General features: G+C 47.0%; 1 protein-coding gene across 1 annotated transcript in view; it reads right to left on the reverse strand.

Moving 5' to 3' along the window:
- Nucleotides 1-830: 830 nt before the first annotated feature.
- The window catches only part of LOC120930551 (TLC domain-containing protein 4-like), a 31,982-nt gene continuing 9,720 nt past the window's right edge, over nt 831-23,092 (reverse strand). Inside the window, exons 3-5 of the mRNA XM_040341727.1 lie at nt 11,549-11,879; nt 4,978-5,070; nt 831-1,461 (exon numbers count right to left, since the gene is read on the reverse strand). Coding sequence (XP_040197661.1) covers nt 1,107-1,461; nt 4,978-5,070; nt 11,549-11,703 — 603 coding nt within the window. The 5' untranslated portion in view covers nt 11,704-11,879 and the 3' untranslated portion in view covers nt 831-1,106. The remainder of the gene's footprint in view (nt 1,462-4,977; nt 5,071-11,548; nt 11,880-23,092) is intronic.

Below are 23,092 nucleotides of genomic sequence, written 5' to 3' on the forward strand. Positions count from 1 at the left end.
CTTATTCCTTCTCTTACTCCTTGGTGGGGGGGGGGGGGGTGAATGGGATGAGTAGCATTTCTGGTGGAGGGGGGGGGGGATCAGTGGCAGTGTGGGGGTAGTTCTGATCAGCCAACTTAGATGCTCTTGATCAAGGTCATCTGCGGATCTGAGAACTGATATTTAATGGCAACTATAATCACCGGTAGTGTTACTAACTGTGTCTCCGACTTTGTGGCGTCTCGTAGCAGTGACACCTATGCTGAAATCAGGAGATAGGGTCTCCTCCAGCCCCTCCCACTTCACATTCCTCACCAGTCAGATGACCTCTAGTCTTTGCCCCCCAGCCTTGCCATGAACTGAATGGGTGGTTGCGAAGAGGCTGAGTGGGTGGCCGCGTCCTCTAGAAACAGCCACCGGCTCCAGGCACAGCTCTGCTGGGCGGCAGCAAAAAGGTTGGGAGAGAGGTGTGGGCTTCAGGAACAGCCCAGGATTCGGTGACCCCTGGCAAATCTTCATTCGACCCCCGAGGGGGCCCCGAAAGGTGGGTGAGGCACTCATTTACCATTTAAAATGGAATTTATTCAAAGACCTTTCTTTATGTGGTTAGGCTTATCTGCATATTGCTTAGGGAGCAGTTCCTGAAGACTCCCTACTTAGTACTCGGAGTCCAGAAGTCTTCTACTAAAAAGGAGCAGAAATTTGGCACTTTGTAGTACTGATTTCATTTGGCAGTGTTAACGGATTACAAGATATGAAATGGTCATTGAGCTGTGATCAGTGGTCTTTCCTGGTGGAATTAGGGCTCCCATTTACCCCAATTTTTTTTAAAAGTTCCACATTTGACCCTGGAAGCTTAAAACCTACAGAAAGGTTTATTTATTTCTAGAATTTGTCTTCAGGCAGATTCAAGTAATTGACATTAGTACCACAATTTTGCATAGTGGTTAGTATAAAAAACACTGATTAAAATTGATCTCAAAAGGCATCTTGCTTATACATTCAAAAATCTAGGACTAAGAATGTGGCTTTTCCAAAATATCACAAGAAGTGGTTTCTTCCACAGGAAGGTTTAAAAATCTGGAATATCTCTTGCCAGGTGGGACATTACGGGAGTTCACATGTTCTCAATCTGCATGGTTCCTTTTAGGCTTGCCTCCAGGTTTGGCTTTTGTCACCACTCGGTAAAATCCAGCTGCGATCTTATACATCCAGTAGACATTGAGAATATCCAAAATGACACAGGAGACAATCCACGCCACCTGTGGGCCAGTGCCAAGCTTGATGTAACCTTCTGTGCCAAACGTGGCAAAGACTTGAGAGTAATAGCTTGGAATGACGGCAATTCGAACGATGAAAAAGACGACAGCCATTGCCAGGCCATTGATCAGGACAGGCCGGGAGGAACGTGGCAGCCCAACAGCATCGAAGAACCACCTATAGTGAAGGAAAGAGATACCTAAATCACCAAATGTGAATATACTGTACACCAGGTTTTAAAAATGCCTGGATCCTAGTAGATGACACATAAATGATCAGCTTTTTTTTTAAGCCTGCTAGTTTGTATCCAGTAAAAGTACATGTTTAACCACTTGACACCCGCCGTCAAATGCCGGCGGGCGGAATGCTCTATTGTTCCGACAGGACGTCATATGACGTCCTGTCATTTAAAGCCTCTAGAGCGCGCGCACATCTGTCGCATCACTGGGAACACAGTGCACGTGCCCGGCGGCCGCGATGGCCGCCGGGCACCCGCGATTGCCCGGTAACTCAGCAGGGACGTGGAGCTCTGTGTGTAAACACAGAGATCCACGTCCTGTCAGGGAGAGAGGAGACCGATCTGTGTCCCTTGTACATAGGGACACAGATCGGTCACCTCCCCCAGTCACCCCCCTCCCCCTACAGTTAGAACACACCCAGGATACACATTTAACCCCTTCCCCGCCCCCTAGTGGTTAACCCCTTCCCTGCCAGTCACATTTATACAGTAATCAATGCATATTTATAGCACTGTTCACTGTATAAATGTGAATGGTCCCAAAAATGTGTCAAAGGTGTCCGATGTGTCCGCTATAATATCGCAGTCCCGAAAAAAAAAACGCAGATCGCCGCCATTCCTACTAAAAAATAAATAAAAAATCAATCATTATGTCCCCTATTTTGTAGGTAATATAACTTTTGCGCAAACCAGGTTATTGCGATTTTCTTTTTTACCAAAAATACGTTTCGGCCTAAACTGAGGGAAAAAAAAATATTTTTTTAAAAAAATGGGATATTTATTATAGCAAAAAGTAAAAAAATTTTTTTTTTCAAAATTGACGCTTTTTTTTGTTTATAGCCCAAAAAATAAAAACCGCACAGGCGATCAAATACCACCAAAAGAAAGCTCTATTTGTGGGGAAAAAAGGACGTCAATTTTGTTTGGGAGCCACGTCGCACGACCGCGCAATTGTCAGTTAAAGCAATGCAGTGCCGGAAGCTAAAATCTCGTCTGGGCAGGAAGGGGGTGTATGTGCACAGTAGGCAAGTGGTTAAAAAAAAAAAAAGAAACTGATCATGTACTGAAATGTTGCAAACTCACCTCCCTCCTCCTATCCCACTGCTCCCAACCTGTGACACTTCCCCCTCATGTCCTGCTGACCCCCACCTGGCCTATTGCCCCTCTCCTGTATTGGGAGAAGGAGGACATGGGACGGAGGAGATGGGACTGGAGGAGTAATGGGTTGGAGGAGATAGGAGGAATGGGTTGGCGGAGGAGGACATGGGATGGAGGAGATGGGACTGGAGGAGGAGGAGGAATGGGATGGAGGAGGAATGGGATGGAGGAGATGGGACTGGAGGAGTAATGGGTTGGAGGAGGAATGGGATGGAGGAGATGGGACTGGAGGAGTAATGGGTTGGAGGAGGAATGGGATGGAGGAGATGGGACTGGAGGAGTAATGGGTTGGAGGAGGAGGACATGGGATGGAGGAGTAATGGGTTGGAGGAGGAGGAGGAATGGGATGGGATGGAGGAGATGGGACTGGAGGAGTAATGGGTTGGAGGAGGAGGAGGAATGGGATGGGATGGAGGAGATGGGACTGGAGGAGTAATGGGTTGGAGGAGGAGGAGGAGGAGGAGGAGGAGGAGGAGGAGGAGGAGGAGGAGGAGGAGGAGGAGGAATGGGATGGAGGAGATGAGACTGGAGGAGTAATGGGTTGGAGGAGGAATGGGATGGGATGAAGGAGGAATGGGATGGGATGAAGGAGATGAGACTGGAAGAGTAATGGGTTGGAGGAGGAATGGGATGGGATGAAGGAGATGGGACTGGAGGAGTAGGACATGGGATGGAGGAGATGGTACGGAGGAGGAGGACATGGGATAGAGGAGATGGTACGGAGGAGGAGGACATGGGACTGGAGGAGGAATGGGATGAAGGAGATGGGACTGGGGGAGTAATGGGTTGGAGGAGGAGGACATGGGATGGAGGATGTGGGGTGGAGGGGGAGGATGGGGGATGGAGGAGATGGCACTGGAGGGGGAAGAGGACATGGGATGGGAGAGTGGAGACTGGACAATGAGGACATTGAATGGGAGAAGATGGGACTGGAGGAAGAAGACTTGGGATGGAGGAGATGGGACTGCAGGAGGATGTGGGATGGAGGAGGAGATGGGACTGCAGGAGGATGTGGGATGGAGGAGGAGATGGGACTGCAGGAGGATGTGGGATGGAGGAGGAGATGGGACTGCAGGAGGATGTGGGATGGAGGAGGAGATGGGACTGCAGGAGGATGTGGGATGGAGGAGGAGATGGGACTGCAGGAGGATGTGGGATGGAGGAGGGGATGGGACTGCAGGAGGATGTGGGATGGAGGAGGAGATGGGACTGCAGGAGGATGTGGGATGGAGGAGGAGATGGGACTGCAGGAGGATGTGGGATGGAGGAGGAGATGGGACTGCAGGAGGATGTGGGATGGAGGAGGAGATGGGACTGCAGGAGGATGTGGGATGGAGGAGGAGATGGGACTGCAGGAGGATGTGGGATGGAGGAGGAGATGGGACTGCAGGAGGATGTGGGATGGAGGAGGAGATGGGACTGCAGGAGGATGTGGGATGGAGGAGGAGATGGGACTGCAGGAGGATGTGGGATGGAGGAGGAGATGGGACTGCAGGAGGATGTGGGATGGAGGAGGAGATGGGACTGCAGGAGGATGTGGGATGGAGGAGATGGGACAGCAGGAGGATGTGGGATGGAGGAGATGCGACTGCAGGAGGATGTGGGATGGAGGAGATGGCACTGCAGGAGGATGTGGGATGGAGGAGATGGGACTGCAGGAGGATGTGGGATGGAGGAGATGCGACTGCAGGAGGATGTGGGATGGAGGAGATTGGACTGCAGGAGGATGTGGGATGGAGGAAATGGCACTGGAGGGGGAAGAGGACATAATGATGGGGGAGTGGAGACTGGATGATGAGGACATTCCAAGCTCAAAAGGGGTGGAATGGTTAGGCAGCCTTTCTCAACCTTTTTATCACAGGGGAACCCTTGAAATAAACTTTCTGATCTCAGGGAACCTCTGCTAAAAAGTACGATATCTAAAGCTCATGACACATTAGTGTGATAGTCAGTGGGAAGAATGCTCCTTACATTTGTGGGAATTGGGAGGAAATTCCACCCTTTCCTTAAATGTTAATATCTGGATGCTACAACTTGAAATTTGCGCTGCAGGATGCATTGTCTTGTATAAGAGTACAAAGCAACCAATCAGATGGTCGGTTCGTTTTCCATGGGGCAGAAATCTGGATCCTAAAGGCCGCAGTTCTAACAATCAAAGCCCTGGTGTACAGAAACTGATGCGGGAAGAACTTCATATAGGTGATGGAAAAGAAAGAGTAAGGCAAGAAGATGAATGAATGGGCATAGATAGAAAAGAGATAAAGAAGAGGCAATATCACCTTTAACAATAAATTATGAGAAAGAATCAGAACTTAAATAAACAATATTGCAAACTGAATATTCACCATATGGGGTCCAGGTTCACGGCATCATCGTAAGCTAATATGTAGAGACAAAAAGATCCAACAATCAATGCATGCACTGTGGAGACAACCCTGAAAGACAGAAGACATTACTCCAACAATATACACCAAGCCGGTTACTGTAATAAGATATTAGAGGGGTAATAAGACACTCAGGAACTGGGTTACTGTAATTTGATATTATAGGGGTAATAAGACACTAAGGAGCTGGGTTACTGTAATAAGATATTACAGGGGTAATAAGACACTCAGGAGCCGGGTTACTGTAATAAGATATTACAGGGGTAAGAAGACACTCAGGAGCTGGGTTACTGTAATAAGATATTACAGGGGTAAGAAGACACTCAGGAGCCGGGTTACTGTAATAAGATATTACGGGGGTAATAAGACACTCAGGAGCCGGGTTACTGTATTAAAATGGTACAGGGGTAATACCGTGGAACTGGGTTACTGTAATATATATTTGAAGTAAGGACCATGAACTGGGTTACTACTGAGACACTCTAAAACTGACTTTTCTGTTGTGGAGGACCTGTTTTTTGGGTGGTACATAAATCTCTCATATGGGTGATAAAATATTTCCATCTGAGTTTCCCACCCCACGCTCTGCCATCTCTTTATTGGCCATTGAACTCTCAGCACTGAATTTTGGGATGGCTGGGGAGAAGCTGAAATAAAATTTCCAAATGCAACAAAAGGAAGGCTAGAACTCCGGTCCGCATTTTATTGCTGTCCCTAGCAGTTAAATTCAGACAGGGGGTCCATTTGGCATAATATATATATATATATATATATATATATATATATAAATAAATAAATAAATATAAATTTGTCGTGTTACAACCAAAAACAAATGTATTTTATTGGGATTTTATGTGATAGACCAACACAAAGTGGCACATAATTGTGAAGTGGAAGGAAAATTAAATGTTTTTCAACATTTTTTACAAATAAAATATCTAAAACGTGTGCCATGCTTTTGTATTCAGCCCCCCTGAGTCAATACTTTGTAGAACCTCCTTTCACTGAAATTTACAGCTGCAAGTCTTTTTGGGGATGTCTCTACCAGCTTTGCACATCTAGAGAGGGACATTTCTGCCCATTCTTCTTTGCAAAATAGCTCAAGCTCTTTCAGATTGGATGGAGAGCGTCTGTGAACAGCAATTTTCAAGTCTTGTAGGTTTAGGGTCGTTGTCCTGCTGGAAGGTGAACCTCCACCCCAGTCTCAAGTCTTTTGTAGTCTCTTAACAAGTTTTCATCTAAGATGGCCCTGTACTTGGCTCCATCCATCTTCCCATCAACTCTGACCAGCTTCCCTGTCCCCGCTGAACAAAACCATCCCCACAACATGATGCTGCCACCACCATGTTTCACGGTGGGGATGATGTGTTCAGGGTGATGTACAGTGTTAATTTTCTGCCACACATAGCGTTTTGCTTTTAGGCCAAAAAGTTTAATTTTGGTCTCACCTGACCAGAGCACCTTCGTCCACATTTTTGCCGTGTCCCCCACATGGCTTCTGCAAATGGGACTCCTTATGGCTTTCCTTCACCAATGTCTTTCTTCTTGCCACTTTTCCATAAAGGCCAGATTTGTGGAGAGGACAGATTCTCCCACCCGAACTGTGGATCTCTGCTTAAAAGGAGTTGTAAAGGAAAAATGTTTTTTCACCTTAATGCAATCTATGCATTAAGGTGAAAAAACATCGGATGCTGCCTGCCGCCCCCCCAAGCCCCCGTTATACTTACCTGACCCCTCGGTCCCGATATCCTCTTCGCCGCTCAGCCTGGCCGATGATTGGCTAGAGCGGATGGATTGAGAGCAGCGTAGCCATTGGCTGGCGCTGCTGTCAAACACATCCAGTGACGCGGCCCCCCTAGGGGTGGGGCCGAGTGATAAAGTGAGCGGCTATGGCCGCTCACTGTATCACGGGAGCGCGCCCGCAATTACTGACCACCATGCGAGCTATCGCATGACTGTGGTGACTAATTGCGGGGAGGACCAGAGACAGCCGCCGAGGGACCCCAGAAGACATCGATCGGGGGCACTCTGTGCAAAACGAACTGCACAGTGGAGGCAAGTATAACATGTTTGTCATTTAAAAAAAAAAAAAAATCTTTTAGTGACCCTTTAATGTTCTCCTTGCCCGGCCTGTCAGTTAGGTGGACGGCCATGTCTTGGTAGGTTTGCAGTTGTGCCATACTCTTTCCATTTTCTGATGATGGATTGAACAGAGCTCTGTGAGATGTTCAAAGCTTTAATTTTTTTTATAACCCATCACTGCTTTAAACTTCTCCACAACTTTAACCCTGACCTGTCTGGTGTGTTCCTTGGCCTTCATGATACTAAGGTTCTCTAAGGCCCGTTTCACACTGGGGCAGTGTGTGCGGTTGCGCTATAGCACTGCTATTTTTAGTGGCACTATACCGTCGGAATTGCCAAAGAATTGCGGCAGTATTCGGCCGCTAGCGGTGCGGTATTAACCCCTGCTAGCATCCGAAAAAGGGTTAATACCGCCCGCAATGCGCCTCTGCAGAGGCGCATTGCCGGTGGTATTACCACGGTGTCCCATTGTATACACACACCGCACCTCTCACCGCTAAAAACGCCTGAAATACGCCTCAGTGTGAAAAGGGACCTTACAAATCCATGAGGGCTTCACAGAACAGCTGTATGTATATTGAAATTAAATTTCCACTCAGGTGAACTCCATTTACTAATTAGGCGACTGCTGAAGGCAATTGGATCCACTAGATTTTAGACTGGCCATACAAATATAGATCATCTGCAGATTTTCTATGGCCAGATGGAAAAAGTGGAACAGATTCCTCCATCTATGCTGAACTGTATGGATGGAAGAATCTCCAACTGGCCCAAGCTTCCATATCTTGGTAGTCGGCCCCGCTGACTCTCACAATACCTGAACATTCTGATTGGGTGCAGGCATTGTTTAGGATGGGAGCCAGCGGGGCCGACTAGCAAGATACTGAAGCTTGACCCAGTGGGAGATTCCTCCATCCACACAGTTTAGCGTACATGGAGAAATCTGTTGCACTTTTTCCACCTAACCATAGAAAATCTGCAGATCATCTATAGGTGTATGGAAATCTTTAGTTAGGGGTATCAGAATAAGGCCCCTTTCACACTGGGGCGTTTTTTGAGCGTTATTCGAGCGAAGCCTCATCTGCAATCCCAATGTACTGGTAAAGCGCCGCATAGACCCTAACATTTTGGGGCATTTTTACAGTGCCTCAGTGTGAAAGGGTAAGGCGTTTTTACAGCGCTTTCAATGGAGAGGGGCGTTTTTGGAGCATTTTTTTTCGGTGCCCAAAAGCTGCTCCAAAGATGCTGCTTGCAGGACTCAGTGTGAAAGGGTCCATTGAGATGCATGGAGAGCGTTTTATTAGCGTTTTAATAGCGCCATTTTTAACGCTAAAACCCTGTAAAAATGCTTCAGTGTGAAAGGGGTCTAAAGGGGGCCCAATACAAAATCGCATGGCACACTTTTCAGTTATTTGTAAAAAAAGTTGAAAAACCTTTTAGCATTTTCCTTCCACTTCACAATTATGTGCCACTTTGTGTTGGTCTATCACAGTGGTCTCCAAACTGTGGCCCGGGGGCCAGATGTGGCCCTTTGCTTGCTTTTAACTGGCCCTTGGGGTGAGATTTTATTCACTGACAACAATGAAGGGCACAATTCCTCCCAGTGACACCAACAATGGGGCACAGTATCTCCCAATGACACCAACAATTGTGTCCAATGACACCAACCATGGGGCACAATCCCTACCAATGACACCAACAATGGGGTCCAATAACACCAATGATGGGGCACAATTTTTTTCAATGACACCCACAATAGGGCCCAATGATGGCGCACAATTCCTCCCAATGGTACAAAAAAAAACCCGCCCAAGGACATCAATGATGGCGCACAATTCCTCCCCATGGCACCAACAATGGGCCCAATGACATCAATGATGGCGCACAATTTCTCCCCATGGCACCAACAAAAGGGCCCAATGACACCAATGATGGTGCACAATTCCTCCCAATGGCACCAACAATGGGCCCAATGACACCAATGATGGCGCACAATTTCTCCCCATGGCACCAACAAAAGGGCCCAATGACACCAATGATGGAGCACAATTCCTCCCCATGGCACCAACAAAGGGGCCCAATGACACCAATGATGGCGCCCAATTCCTCACCATGGCACCATCAAAAGGGCCCAATGACACCAATGATTGCACACAATTCCTCCCAATGGCACCAATGATGTGGGTTTGCTTACTCCCACTAATGCTGGGACATTTTGTACTCAGGATGGCCACAGTCCGGCCCCCCTAAAGTCTGAAGGACATTTAATCAGCCCTTTGTTTAGGAAGTTTGGAGACCCCTGGTCTATCACATAAAATACCAATAAAATGCATTTATGTTTTTGGTTGTAACATGAGAAAATGTGGAAAATTTCAATGGGTATGAATACGTTTTCAATGCACTGGGGGTTATTTACAAAAGGGAAATCCACTTTGCACTACAAGTACAAATTGCACTTGAAATTGCACTGAAAGTGCACTTGGAAGTGCAGTCGCTGTAGATCCGAGGGGGAAATGCAAGGAAAATAAAAAACAGCATTTTAGCTTGCACATGTTCGGATGATAAAATCAGCAGAGCTTCCCTCTCATTTCAGATCTACCCCCTCAGATTACAGCGACTGCACTTCCAAGTGCACTTTCAGTGCAATCGCACTTTGCACTTGCAGTGCAAAGCGGATTTGCCTTTTGTAAATAACCCCCATTAGGGTTGTCCCGATACCGATACTAGTATCGGCACCGATACCAAGCATTTGCCCAAGTACTTGTACTCGGGCAAATGCTCCCGATGCTTCCCCGATACTTGTACTGTCAGCGGTGATCAGTGCATGGGGAAGTTACAAGTTCCTCTTCTCTCTCCCCCCGCGTGCGGCTTTCAGCTGCTTTAAAAATCAGCGGTGATCGGTGCTTGTAACACCCCCACACACGATCACCGCTGACTGTCCCGTGTCCGCCGTATTTCTCTCTCCCTCCGTGTCCCCCGCGTTTCTCTCTCCCTCGGTGTATTCCGCCATGTATTCCGCCGTGTATCCCGCCGTTTTTCTCTCTCCCTCCTTGCTCCTCCTCCACCCCCTGGAACTGTCAGGATGGAGAGCGGGGTAGGAGCCGGTAAATCCATCTCCTTACTGCTCCGAAATGGACAGAGTCAGTGATCACTGACTCTCTCCATTCACATAACTGAAACATCGTAACCTGTGTTTACAATGTTTCAGTTTATGAATGAAGAGAAGACGCTGTCTTCTCTGCATTCAGAGACTGCTGAGAAAGGAACTGGGGAATCGGTGTCCCTAGTCCCTTTCTCTGTCTCAAAGGGGAGATGTCAGAGGTCTGTTAAGACCCCTGATATCTCACCAAAGCCCCCCAACAGGGCTGAAAAAAAAAAAATATTATTGTAGAAAATAATAAAAAAATAAAAAGAAAAAAACACACTGGCCCGGATTCAGATAGGAGAGCGGATCTTTAGATTGGCTTAACTTATGTCATTTACGTTACGCCGCTGCAAGTTTTTCAGGCAAGTGCTTTATTCAGAAAGCACTTGCCTGTAAAGTTGAGGCGGCGTAGCGTAAATCACCTGGCGGAATTCAAATTCGGCGGGTAGGGGGCGTGTATCATTTAAATCAAGCGCGTCCCCACGCCGAACGAACTGCGCATGCGCCGGCCGCGACTGAATCCCAGTGCGCATGCTCCAAATCACGTCGCTAATTGTCAATGAAAGCGACGTGAGCGTAACTTACGCCCAGCCCAATTGCGAATCGACTTACGCAAACTACGTAAAAATTAGAAAACTCGGTGCGGCAACGACGGCCATACTTCACATAGGATACGCCGCACATACCCCTCATATAGCAGGGGTAACTTTACAACGGCAAAAGCTAAACGCAAACAACGTAAAAAAAAAAAAAGCGTAAAAAACGTAAAAAACGTAAATACTAATTTGCATATTCCTCGCGTAAACAAACGGAAGCGCCACCTAGCGGCCAGCGTGAAATTGCAGCCTAAGATACGACGGTGTAAGACACTTACACCTGACGGATCTTAGGGATATTTATGCGTAACTTGATTCTATGAATCAGTCGCACAGATACGACGGCCGGACTCAGATACGACGGCGTATCAGGAGATACGCCGTCGTATCTCTTTTCTGAATCCGGCCCCAGGACACGGTCCACACACCCCCCCCCCCCCTTAAAAAAAAAAGACAGCATTATAAATAAAATTAAAAAAATTCAAAACAAAATGTTAAAGATAAAAAATAAAAAAACTACTGACACATGTGCCGCGGTCACATGAGATTAAAAAAAAAGTATCGGTATTCGGTATCGGCGAATTCTTGAAAAAAAAAAAGTATCGGTACTTGTACTCGGTCTTAAAAAAGTGGTATCGGGACAACCCTAACCCCCATAGTATATGAAAGTTCGATTAGATGCACGCTTTATTCCAATGACTTTTACCTGGAGTCCCATTCACACTGTTTTGCCCTGGTGAGCTGGTTGTAGGTGCTGCAGCATCTGGAGGAGAAAGTGGGGCTTATGACAGAAAACAGCAGCTGGAAAAACAGAAAGCTTCCAGTCACCACGCAGTAACTGAGCAACACACTGTCCACCATTGTTACTTTGCTGGTCACAAGCACTGCAGGCGACACATGAGGAACAGTAGAATCCTCTTCAGTCAGAGCTGGGGGGGGAGGGGCGCTCTGTAGAATTCACCCTTCACCTCGACAAGCCCGGATCTTCTATAATCCTAGGATGTGTCCAGTATGCAGTCTTCCATGAAGAGCACCATCTACAAAGAGGAAACTAAAACAAATCAATGGCATTTCAGAGGCAACGTGTGATTTTTGTTTTTACATGCAGTTAGAGACTTTATACTCTCCCAACATAAAATTTGTCTGTATAGAATACATTGACTAGAAGTTTTTTTTTTTTTTTTTTTTTTTTTTTTATTGAAATGACAAACACAAAATATTAGAAAACAAGCGATCATAGATATCATTTGTTGGAGACAAATCAGTTGCAAAAAAACTGTAAAATCAAACTGAACGTTGGCCAAATTCATGTTGCTTAACCACTTCAATACCAGGCACTTTCCCCCCCTTCTTGCCCAGGACAGTTATGAGCTTTCAGAGCTGTCGCACTTTGAATGACAATTACGCGGTCGTGCTACACTGTACCCAAACTACATTTTTACCATTTTGTTCCCACAAATAGAGCTTTCGTTTGGTGGTAGGTTATCACCTATGCGTTTTTATTTTTTGCTAAACTAAAAAAGACCGAAATTTTTAGAAGAAAAAAAAAAAGTTTGTCTTAGTTTGTTATAAAATGTTGCTTTCTACTTCACCGACGGGCACTGATAAGGTGGCACCAATATGTAGACTTGATGGGCACCGATAAGCGGCACTGATATGCAGCAGTGATGGGCACCGATAGGTGGCACTGATGAGCACTGACAGGGCACTGATGGGCAGCACTGATTGCCCAGCATTAACACCTGCCCACTGTGATGGACACTGATTAGCACTCTGGTTGGCACTGATTTGCACGGTGATGGACACAGATTGGCACTTTATTGGGCACTGAGAGGGAGTTATGATGGGGCACAGACTGGCAGCTGATGGGTACAACTGATGGGGGCTGTGCTAATAAACAATGTGCCGATCATAAGCACAGACACCCCCCCCCCCCCCCCGACAGGGAGAGACGCTAATCGGCCCGCCCTGTCAGCGCGAACCGAGGAATGCCGTTTACCAGCACTTCCTGGTTCACCAGTGCGATTGATCACGTGGTAAGAAGCCTCTGTCAGAGGCTTCTTACCACAATCGGAGATGCAGTGCATCAGACTGACGCTCTGCACGCCCCCACGGGCACGCGCCGGCATGTTATCCTGCTGGACGTCCAGTCAGGATAACAGAACCACTTCCCGGCCATCATTCTGCATACGGCGGGCGGGAAGTGGTTAAAGCGGTAGTAAACCGCTGTTTTTTTTCTTTCCTGGAACCTGCAAGGCAAAGCTATAATGTGCTAGCATGCATTTTATAAGGGGAGCATTCTCCCCTGTGACCACCAATGCAAGGGGCATTCTTCTCACTGGCCACCAATGCAAGGGGCATTCTTCTCACTGGCCACCAATGCAAGGGGCATTCTTCTCACTGGCCACCAATGCAAGGGGCATTCTTCTCACTGGCCACCAATGCAAGGGGCATTCTTCTCACTGGCCACCAATGCAAGGGGCATTCTTCTCACTGGCCACCAATGCAAGGGACATTCTTCTCACTGGCCACCAATGCAAGGGGCATTCTTCTCACTGGCCACCAATGCAAGGGGCATTCTTCTCACTGGCCACCAATGCAAGGGGCATTCTTCTCACTGGCCACCAATGCAAGGGGCATTCTTCTCACTGGCCACCAATGCAAGGGGCATTCTTCTCACTGGCCACCAATGCAAGGGGCATTCTTCTCACTGGCCACCAATGCAAGGGGCATTCTTCTCACTGGCCACCAATGCAAGGGGCATTCTTCTCACTGGCCACCAATGTAAGGGAGCATTCTTCTCACTGGCCACCAATGTATAGGGTCTTCCTGCTGAAAGGTGATCCTCCACCCCAGTCTCAAGTCTTTTGCAGACTCCAACAGGTTTTCTTCTAAGATTGCCCTGTATTTGGATTCATTCATCTTCCCATCAATTCTGATCAGCTTCCCTGTCCCTGCTGAAGAAAAGCATCCCCACAACATGATGCTGCCACCACCATGTTTCACAGTGGGGATGGTGTGTTCAGGGTGATGTGCAGTATTCTGCTAAACATAGCGTTTGCTTTTAGGCCAAAACGTTCTATTTTGGTCTCATCTGACCAGACACCTTCTTCCACATGTTTGCTGTGTTCCCCACGTCTTCTCGAAAACGAGACTTCTTATGGCTTTCTTTCCACAATGGCTTTCTTCTTGCCACTCTTCCATAAAGGCCAGATTTGTGGAGAGAATAACTAATAGTTGTCCTGTGGACAGATTCTTCCACCCGAGTTATGGATCTCTGCAGCTCCTCCAGAGTTACCATGAGCCTCTTGGCTGCTTCTCTGATTAAAGCAGAGGTCCGCCTTAAAAAAATATATATATTATATATAAATATTAAAAGCCAGCAGCTACAAATACTGCAGCTGCGGACTTTTAATAAATTAAAGCTTACCTGTCCAGGGTGCCCGCAATGTCGGCAGCCGAAGCTGAGCAATCGCTCGCCTCTCGGCTCCCCCAGCCGCCATCCTCTGTGAGGGAATCAGGACATTAAGCTTTGCGGCTTCACTTCCCGGTTCCCTAATGCGCATGCGTGAGTCGTGCAGAGCGTCCCAACTGGTCCCCACTATCTTCTGGGACCTGTGTGTTTTCCAGAAGACAGCCGAGGGGACGTGAAGGCGTGACTCCCGTGGGAGTCTATGCCGGGAAGTGGGTGCAAATACCTGTATTATATTGCAACCCCCTCCCCCTGAAAGGTGCCAAATGTGACACCGGAGGGGGGGGGAGGGTTACGAAAAAGTGGAGGTTCCATTTTTGTGTGAACCGCCACTTTAATGCTCTCCTTGCCTGACCTATCAGTTTAGGTGGACGGCCATTTCTTGGTAGGTTTGCAGTTGTGCCATACTCTTTCCATTTTCAGATGATGGATTGAACAGAGCTCTGTGAGATGTTCAAAGCTTGGGGTTTTTTTTTTTAACCCAACCCCGCTTTAAACTTTTACGCAACTTTATCCCTGACCTGTCTGGGGCGTTCCTTGGCCTTTACGATGCCGTTTGTTCACCAAGGTTCTATAAAACAAACCTCTGGGGGCTTCACAGAACAGCTGTATTTACACAGAGATCAAACTGGTTCCATTAGATTTTAGTTAGGGGTATCGGAGTAAAAGGGGGCTGTAACGGTCACCACCGTTTACGACCTTCCATCCCATCCAAGACAGCTTATTGACACTCCAACCAACAGGACCCGATCCATCCCATTTTCCACAATAAGACGAGACACAGCTCTGTGCTTTCTGGTTTCAAAATGAAGACAACTTTAATGGTTCACTCTCAGCTTTTATACAGTTTTCAAGGCACAGGAACAATTAAACTCTCCACCCACACCCTGGGGGGCTTCAATACACATTCAGATGGCTAATTGCTAAACATTCTAGACATCTCGGCGCCGGGCTATAATTATCCTGACCTAATCACTGCACATTCCTTCATTAACAGAACTCAAACAAAACACCATCACACAATGATCTCTTCTCAATCCACATCCCTAGACAGACGTTCTGTCTCCGCATACAGCTTGGCAAGTTCCATTACACATCTTATATCAATAAAATTCACACAAAGCAGCATCACACAATGAGAGGTCTTTCAGAAGCAGACTCAATTAGCATGTCACTAGCCAGGGCTAATCATAGAAATGAGTCACTATTGACTGGTTGGGTCACAATTAACCAACAACTTGCAATATCTCAAGATCCTGCATTATGAACTATCAGTGATGTCCCCTGTCCTGTAATTTAGGATATAATTTCTCAGTCACCCTATGGCCCTATCGGACATAAGGTGACCCTAGACATAAGACTCCTTGGTGATGCCGGTACAGGAGTACCCCTCATCCTTACAAAGTCTCTGTTTGTCCCGGGTCATTACGTTACAGGGGCTGAATGCAAATGCACGCCACACTTTTCAGATATTTGTAAACCATTTATAATTTTCCTTCCACTTCACAATTACGTGCCACTTTGTCTTGGTCCGTCACATAAAATCCATTTACGTTTTTGGTTGCAACATGACAAAATTTTGAAAATTTCAAAGTACGCTCCATAATATGAATCTGTCTGATGCTTCACAAGGGATCAGACAAGTATTTAATCCAAGGTTCCCAGATTTTATCAAATATGTCTTGTTTGTCAATAAAGATCGCAGAGAGGCGCTCGTTTACCATGATCCACGACAGCTTGAGTTTCACCAAGTCGAACGGGATCGTGGGTGGCCTTCAGGACCTAGCTGTTTAGATCCTAGCTGCCGTGAAGATAAATGCCATGAGTTTCCTTGCATGTCTTGGTGTCTCGTCAGCTGGACATCCCAGTAGTGCTCGCCGTGGTGATTTAATTAGAAGCAACTTACTTTTGGACAGGAATACAAAAAAAACATCAACAAGGAAGACCTGTGTGCGTTACCAACACCCCTATATAGGAAAGAAAGGAATCCCCCAGGGATAGTAATAAAAGTGTATTTATACAATAAATACAAAAATGTAAATATTAAAATCAAAGTTCATAGGTAGGTGTCCGACTTGTCCACAGGGGTTCATTCAGGCCCTACGCGTTTCAAGACCTTGTCCCTTCATCAGGGGCCACGCCGTCACCATATGTATGAACTCATGACAGAGCCGGCAAACATCAAAGCGGTGGCACACAAGGCCCTTTGAAATAGAAAATAGGAGCACCCAGTAAGGCAGGAAACCTCCCTCTCTTCCAAGCAAGCCCAAAGTTGTCACAAAAGATTGCAAAGTGTATAAATCGCCCCTCTAAAAAAAGGGTGTAATCCTATCACCGCCGTCGGCAGACTGGTGATACCAGCATATGCAGCAGGCACCAGTAGAAAGCATATCTAGGTGCTCACTTCTGACACCCCTGGCGGCAATCCAGCATTACACCCTTTTTTTAGAGGGGCGATTTATATGCTTTTCAATCTTTTGTGACAACTTTGGGCTTGCTTGGATGAGAGGGAGATTTCCTGCCCTACTGGGTGCCCCTATTTTCTATTTCAAGGGGCCTCGTGTGCCACCGCGTTGAGGTTTGCCGACTCTGTCATTAATTCAGACATATGGTGATGGTGTGACCCCACATGGACACTGGCCCCTGATGAAGAGACAAGGTCTTGAAACGCGTAGGGCCTGAATGAACCCCTGTGGACAAGTCAGACACCTACCTATGAACTTTGATTTTAATATTTATATTTTTGTATTTATTGTATAAATAAACTTTTATTACTATCATTACGCTCTTTGGGCTAGATTCACATAGCCCGCCCTAACTTTGCGGCAGCGTAGTGTATCGTCTTTACACTACGCCGCAAGTTAGCGAGGCAAGTACATGATTCACATAGTACTTGCCTGCTAAGTTACGGCGGCGAATTCAAAATAGGCTGAGGGGGCGTGTTTAATGTTAATTTTGTTTGACCTGACGTGATTGACGTTTTTTTGGAACGGCGCATGAGTCGTCCGCCTACATATCCCAGTGTGCATTGCGGCAACATACGCCGCACGGGCCTATTGGTTTCGACGTGGACGTAAATAACGTAAATCCCTATTCACGGACGACTTACGCAAACAACGTAAAATTTTCTAATTTCGACGCGGGAACGGCGGCCATACTTAACATTACTATTCCAGCTATTTGATGGAATATCTTTAGGCCTGATAATGCGTTACGTAAACGGCGTATCTGTACTGCGTCGGCCGGGCGTACGTTCGTGAATAGGCGTATCTAGTGATTTACATATTCTACGCCGACCGCAATGGAAGCGCCACCTAGCGGCCAGCCTAAATATTGCACCCTAAGATAGGACGGCGCAAGCCGTCGTATCTTAGATAGGTTTAAGTGGATCTCTGTTTGAGAATACACTTAAACTTAGGTCGGCGCAGATTCCGAGTTAGGTCGCCATATCTACTGATACTCTATGTGAATCCCCCCCCCCCCCTGGGGGATTCTTTTCTTTCCTACTTTTGGACAAGACCACCATGTGTGCAGTACTGTGCCTTCCATGTCATAACCTCGAAAGCAAAAGGAGGCCCCTGGGACGTACGCAGCAACTCTCACCGGTACCATCTCATCAGAACTTTACAGCTAGCTTCAATCAATGAGGTCTTTATGTACGATTTCAAAGCACACTGTATCATTTTAAACCACTCATCTACTTCAAACGTTTCCCCCAGTTCTTGTTCCTATTTTTTCATATAGAACAACTTTTCTGACTTGCAAGTCAGCATGTTATAAATATTTGAGATATGACCAGTATGTTTATTGAAGGACCTGCACAAATACTCCATTGAAGTAGGGGTGGTGAGATCCGACGCATGCTGCAGAGACGTCAGGAAATGTACGATCCCAACATAATGAAAGATTTCCAAATTTGGAAGTTGGGGTTTGTTTCGATAAAATACCTCACAGAAGTCAGCAATACGTATTAATCCCTTGTTTGTCCACCAGGCAAAGGTTTGGGGATTGAGACCTGGGGTGAAGTCCGGATTACAGACCAGGGAAGCTATAGGAGTGTGTGGGCATTTAAAGACATAGGGCTTCGGTAATTATCCCATAGATTCAAAACGTAAAATGTAATTTTATTAGCATTTTATGTGATAGACCAGGGATATGCAATTAGCGGACCTCAACCACAAGCCTGACACCCAGAGGCAAAGAGCATGAAGGGACTTGTAGTTTTGCAACAGCTGGGGGTCCACTAACTGCCCATCCCTGTTATAGGCCAACACAAAGTGGCACATACCGTATTTATCGGCATATATCGCGCAGGGCAAAATCGTGGGTGCGCGATATAGGCTGATACCCGCTTCCCGCGCTCAGTTTGAAGCCTCCACCAACATATACCGAGCGCAGTACACTCGGGTACATTCGGCTCGGCTTCGCTCGTGGTCACGCTCTGTGATGTTTATGCATGAGAAGTCGAGCGTGGCCGAACGTGCCCAAGTGTACTGCGCTCGATATATGTCGCCGGAGGCTTCAAACTGAGCGCGGGAAGCGGGGATTCGACTCGGAGACATCGCGGGAGAAGCCGGGAGGACACCACCGAGGCCGCGGACGGACGCCGGACCGGACAAGGACGCCGGGCAAGACACCAAAACTAAGTATTAAAATCTTTTTTTACAGGAAAAACGGGTCTACATTAGGGTTGCGCACTATACGCCGAAGCGCGCAATACCCAGATAAGGTGAAAGGAAAATGATAAATGGTTTTAATTTTTTTTTTTACAAATAAATATGTGAAAAGTGTGATGTACATTTGTATTCAGCCCCTCTGAGTCAATACTTTGTAGAACCCCCTTTCAATGCAATTACAGCTGCAAGGCTGGGGATGTCTCTACCAGCTTTGCACATCTAGAGAGGGACATTTTTGCCCATTCTTCTTTGAAAAATATCTCAAGCTCTATCAGATAGAATGGAGAGCTTCTGTGATCAGCAATTTTCAAGTCTTGCCACAGATTCTCAATTGGATTTAGGTCTGGACTTTGACTGGGCCATTCTAACACATGAATATGCTTTGATCTAAACCATTCCATTGTAGCTCTGGCTGTATGTTTAGGGTTGTTGTCCTGCTGAAAGGTGACCCTCCACCCCAGTCTCAAGTCTTTTGCATACACACAGGCTTTTGCCTGGCCAAATCACATCGGAATTCTATCGGAAAAATATAGAACATGTTTTATATCTAAAGTCCGATGGAATTCATCTAAATTTCCGATGAAACAACTCAGACGGGGCTACATACGATCGGAAAATCCGATGGAAAAAGTCCATCAGACTTTTTCCATCGGAAATCCCGATCGTGTGTATGGGGCATAACAGGTTTTCTTCTAAGATTGCCCTGTATTTGGTTCCATCCATCTTCCATTCAACTCTGTCCCTGCTGAAGAAAAGCATCCCCACAGTAATGCAAGGCTTTCTCCCTGGTGTGGAGTGTCGTGCTCGCCCCCTCCCTTGGACTACAGGAGAGTCAAGATGCTCTCTACGTTGCAGATAGAGAAAGGAGCTGTGTGTTAGTGGGCGTCCTGACTCTCCTGTAGTCCAAGGGAGGGGGCGAGCACGACACTCCACACCAGGGAGAAAGCCTTGCATTACTGTGTGGAGTTACAAACAGAAGAACAGGAAGTGAGGATTTCTCGAAAGAAATAAGGACATTTAAAAGCAAAATCGAAGGATGAGGTACCGTATTTATCGGCGTATACCGCGCACTTTTTTGCCCTGAAAATCAGGGCAAAATCGTGGGTGCGCGGTATACGCCGATACCCGCGCCGAGTTTTGAATACTGCGCCGACATATACTGAGAGCAGTACACTCGGGTATCGTCGGGCAGTCTCGGCTCCTTCCGCGCTCACGTCCTGGACGTACAGGACGTCAGCGCGGGTAGCCGAGCATTGCCGACAATACACGAGTGTACTGCGCTCTGTATATGTCAGCGCAGTATTCAAACTCGGCGCGGGAAACGAGCGGGGAGGACGCCGCAGAAAGACGCCGGACCCGCCGAAGAGGACACCCGATCCGCCGAAGAGGACACCCGACCCGCCGAAGAGGACACCCGACCCGCCGAAGAGGACACCCGACCCGCCGAAGACGGACGGTTCATACTGGAGTTGGGGTTCATACTGGAGTCCCTAGTGCAGCAGGTCAGAAGTGCCAGCACTGTGCTGCCCTTGCTTATAGGCCCTTCTCAAGGGACACTTTCAAAAACAATATGAAGAACTGGAGGGAAAGCTTTATGAAGTCTATTTTGGGTAGAAAACCACCTATGCTGTAACTTGGCACCTCTTTGAGGTTTAGAAAGTTCCACCAATATTTTATTCCAATTTGTGTGTGAAGCTGGGGGACCAGAGCCTCCTACCATTTGGTATCAAAGTTAGGCAAGTCCTGTTGTGCATATGGGAATAAAAGGTTGAGATGAGCGATTTTGCTCTACGCATTGTGTTGCGGATAGTATAAAAAGGGTTTTGGGGAGGAATCTGGCAGTTTTTCAGGGTTAGGAGAAACAACGTGTTTGAGCTGGTGATATCTAAACAGCTCCCGCCGGGGTGCCCCTCCAGTATTCTGTAGGAAGGATAAAGAGATCAATCTCTCCCCCCTGCCAAAGGCCTTTAATGCAACCACTCTTTTGTATACGCCACCAATGAAATGCTGAATCTTGGTATGCCATTGAGAATTCTGAATGGATGAAAATGGGCTGTAGAATAGAGTGCCCATTCACTAGATTATATGTATGCCGGAGGGATGGAGAGAAGCACATTATTTATTCGCACCTGCAGATATGCGTCCGAACGGTTGAGAGCCCCACAGCAGCAGCTGCATCATTAGAAAGGAATTTAATGGAGACACATTCCAAGAACCAAAGTTAGCCAAGTTGAGCTGCAAAATAAGAAAGTTTGTGTGTATTTGTAATGAGAATGGGAGCTGCCTTAGTTTTAGTATCCGTTGTGGGAAAGCGTATTCTGGAGTATCAAAATAGGTTGGAGTGTAGGACTTGGGAAGTACGATTACAGCACCTTCCTTATGTACATTGGGCATTAAAGACTTTTACGTGAAACTAAAGGCAATGTTATTCACCCCCCCCCCCCCCTATTTTGGAGGATTATGACCCCTGTCATTTGTTTGCCATCTGTGTTCCATACCATAGGGGAGATTTCCCTTTACTTCCTGTCCCATAGCCAAAACAGGAAGCGAGAGGAGATTCTCAAGGTCTAGTTCTGCGAGTTTCTGATCTTTGGATGTGGATCACCATAATGCTAAAGAGGGACTGAGAGAGACGAGAGGGAGGCAAGGTGCCAGTGCCACCATGGCGAAACTCTTGGCAATCTGGGGGAAGATATTTTTATTAACTTTGGTGTGAAGTTGCGATATTGCATCCTTTTTTCCATTCAGATCCACCTCCTGAGATCAGTAGCCCGAGATCTAAAATCAACATCAACCGCCCGAGATCTGGAGATCAGCAGCCCGAGATCTAAAATCAACATCAACCGCCCGAGATCTGGAGATCAGCAGCCCGAGATCTGGAGATCAGCAGCCCGAGATCTAAAATCAACATCAACCGCCCGAGATCTGGAGATCAGCAGCCCGAGATCTGGAGATCAGCAGCCCGAGATCTAAAATCAACATCAACCGCCCGAGATCTGGAGATCAACCGCCCGAGATCTGGAGATCAACAGCCCGAGATCTGGAGATCAACAGCCCGAGATCTGGAGATCAACAGCCCGAGATCTGGAGATCAACAGCCCGAGATCTGGAGATCAACAGCCCGAGATCTGGAGATCAACAGCCCGAGATCTGGAGATCAACAGCCCCGAGATCTGGAGATCAACAGCCCCGAGATCTGGAGATCAACATCGACCTCCTGAAATCTGACCAATAATGCCCATGTGAATGGGGGGCCTAAAGGCAGATTTGATAGGAACTGCCAGTTGGTGTGTTGTACTCTAAAGCCTCGTACACACGATCAGATTTTCCGACGGGAATTGTGCGATGACAGGCTGCGGAAATTCCGACCGTTTGTACGCTCCATCGTACAATTGTTGTCAGATTTTCTGTGGACAAAATGTAGGATAGCAAGCTTTAAAAATATCCATGGACAATTGTCCGTTCTCAGATTTTCCCGAGCGTGTGTACAAAAATCTGTCAGGCCGCGTACACATGGTCGGTTCAAACCAATGGGAAACCGACTGAAGGACCGTTTCATCGGTCCAAAACCGATCGTGTGTAGGCCCTCTCGGTCCGTTATTCTTTGGCCGAAAAATGTAAAACTTGCTTTAAAATTCCACCTGATGGACGCCTAAACCGATCGGTCAAAACACATAGGTTAGTATGTTAGTACCGGTCAAAAGGCCAGGGCATGCCTCAAAATCAAGTTGATGCATGCTTGGAAAGCATTGAACTTCATTTTTTCAGCACGTCGTGTGTTTTACGTCACCGCGTTCTGACACGATCATTTTTTTTAACTGATGGTGTGTACGCACATCAGACCATCAGTCTACTTCATCGGTGAACCGATGAGAACGGTCCTTCGGACCGTTCTCTTCGGATGGACTGAATCGTGTGTTTAAAGGCCTCAGACAAAAGTCTGAAGTACAACACCACGCATGCTCAGAAGCAATGGTCACCAAACACATAGCAGAAGGTGTCAAAGGGTGGCGCTAAAGAGCTGAAAAACTACATAGTACCCATAACTACGTTCATGTTTGTTGGCCGACAATTGTGTGCAGTTTGTATGCAAGCAAGTTTT

Source organism: Rana temporaria, chromosome 3 (genome assembly GCF_905171775.1).
Source record: "Rana temporaria chromosome 3, aRanTem1.1, whole genome shotgun sequence".
Classification (NCBI taxonomy): Eukaryota; Metazoa; Chordata; class Amphibia; order Anura; family Ranidae; genus Rana; species Rana temporaria.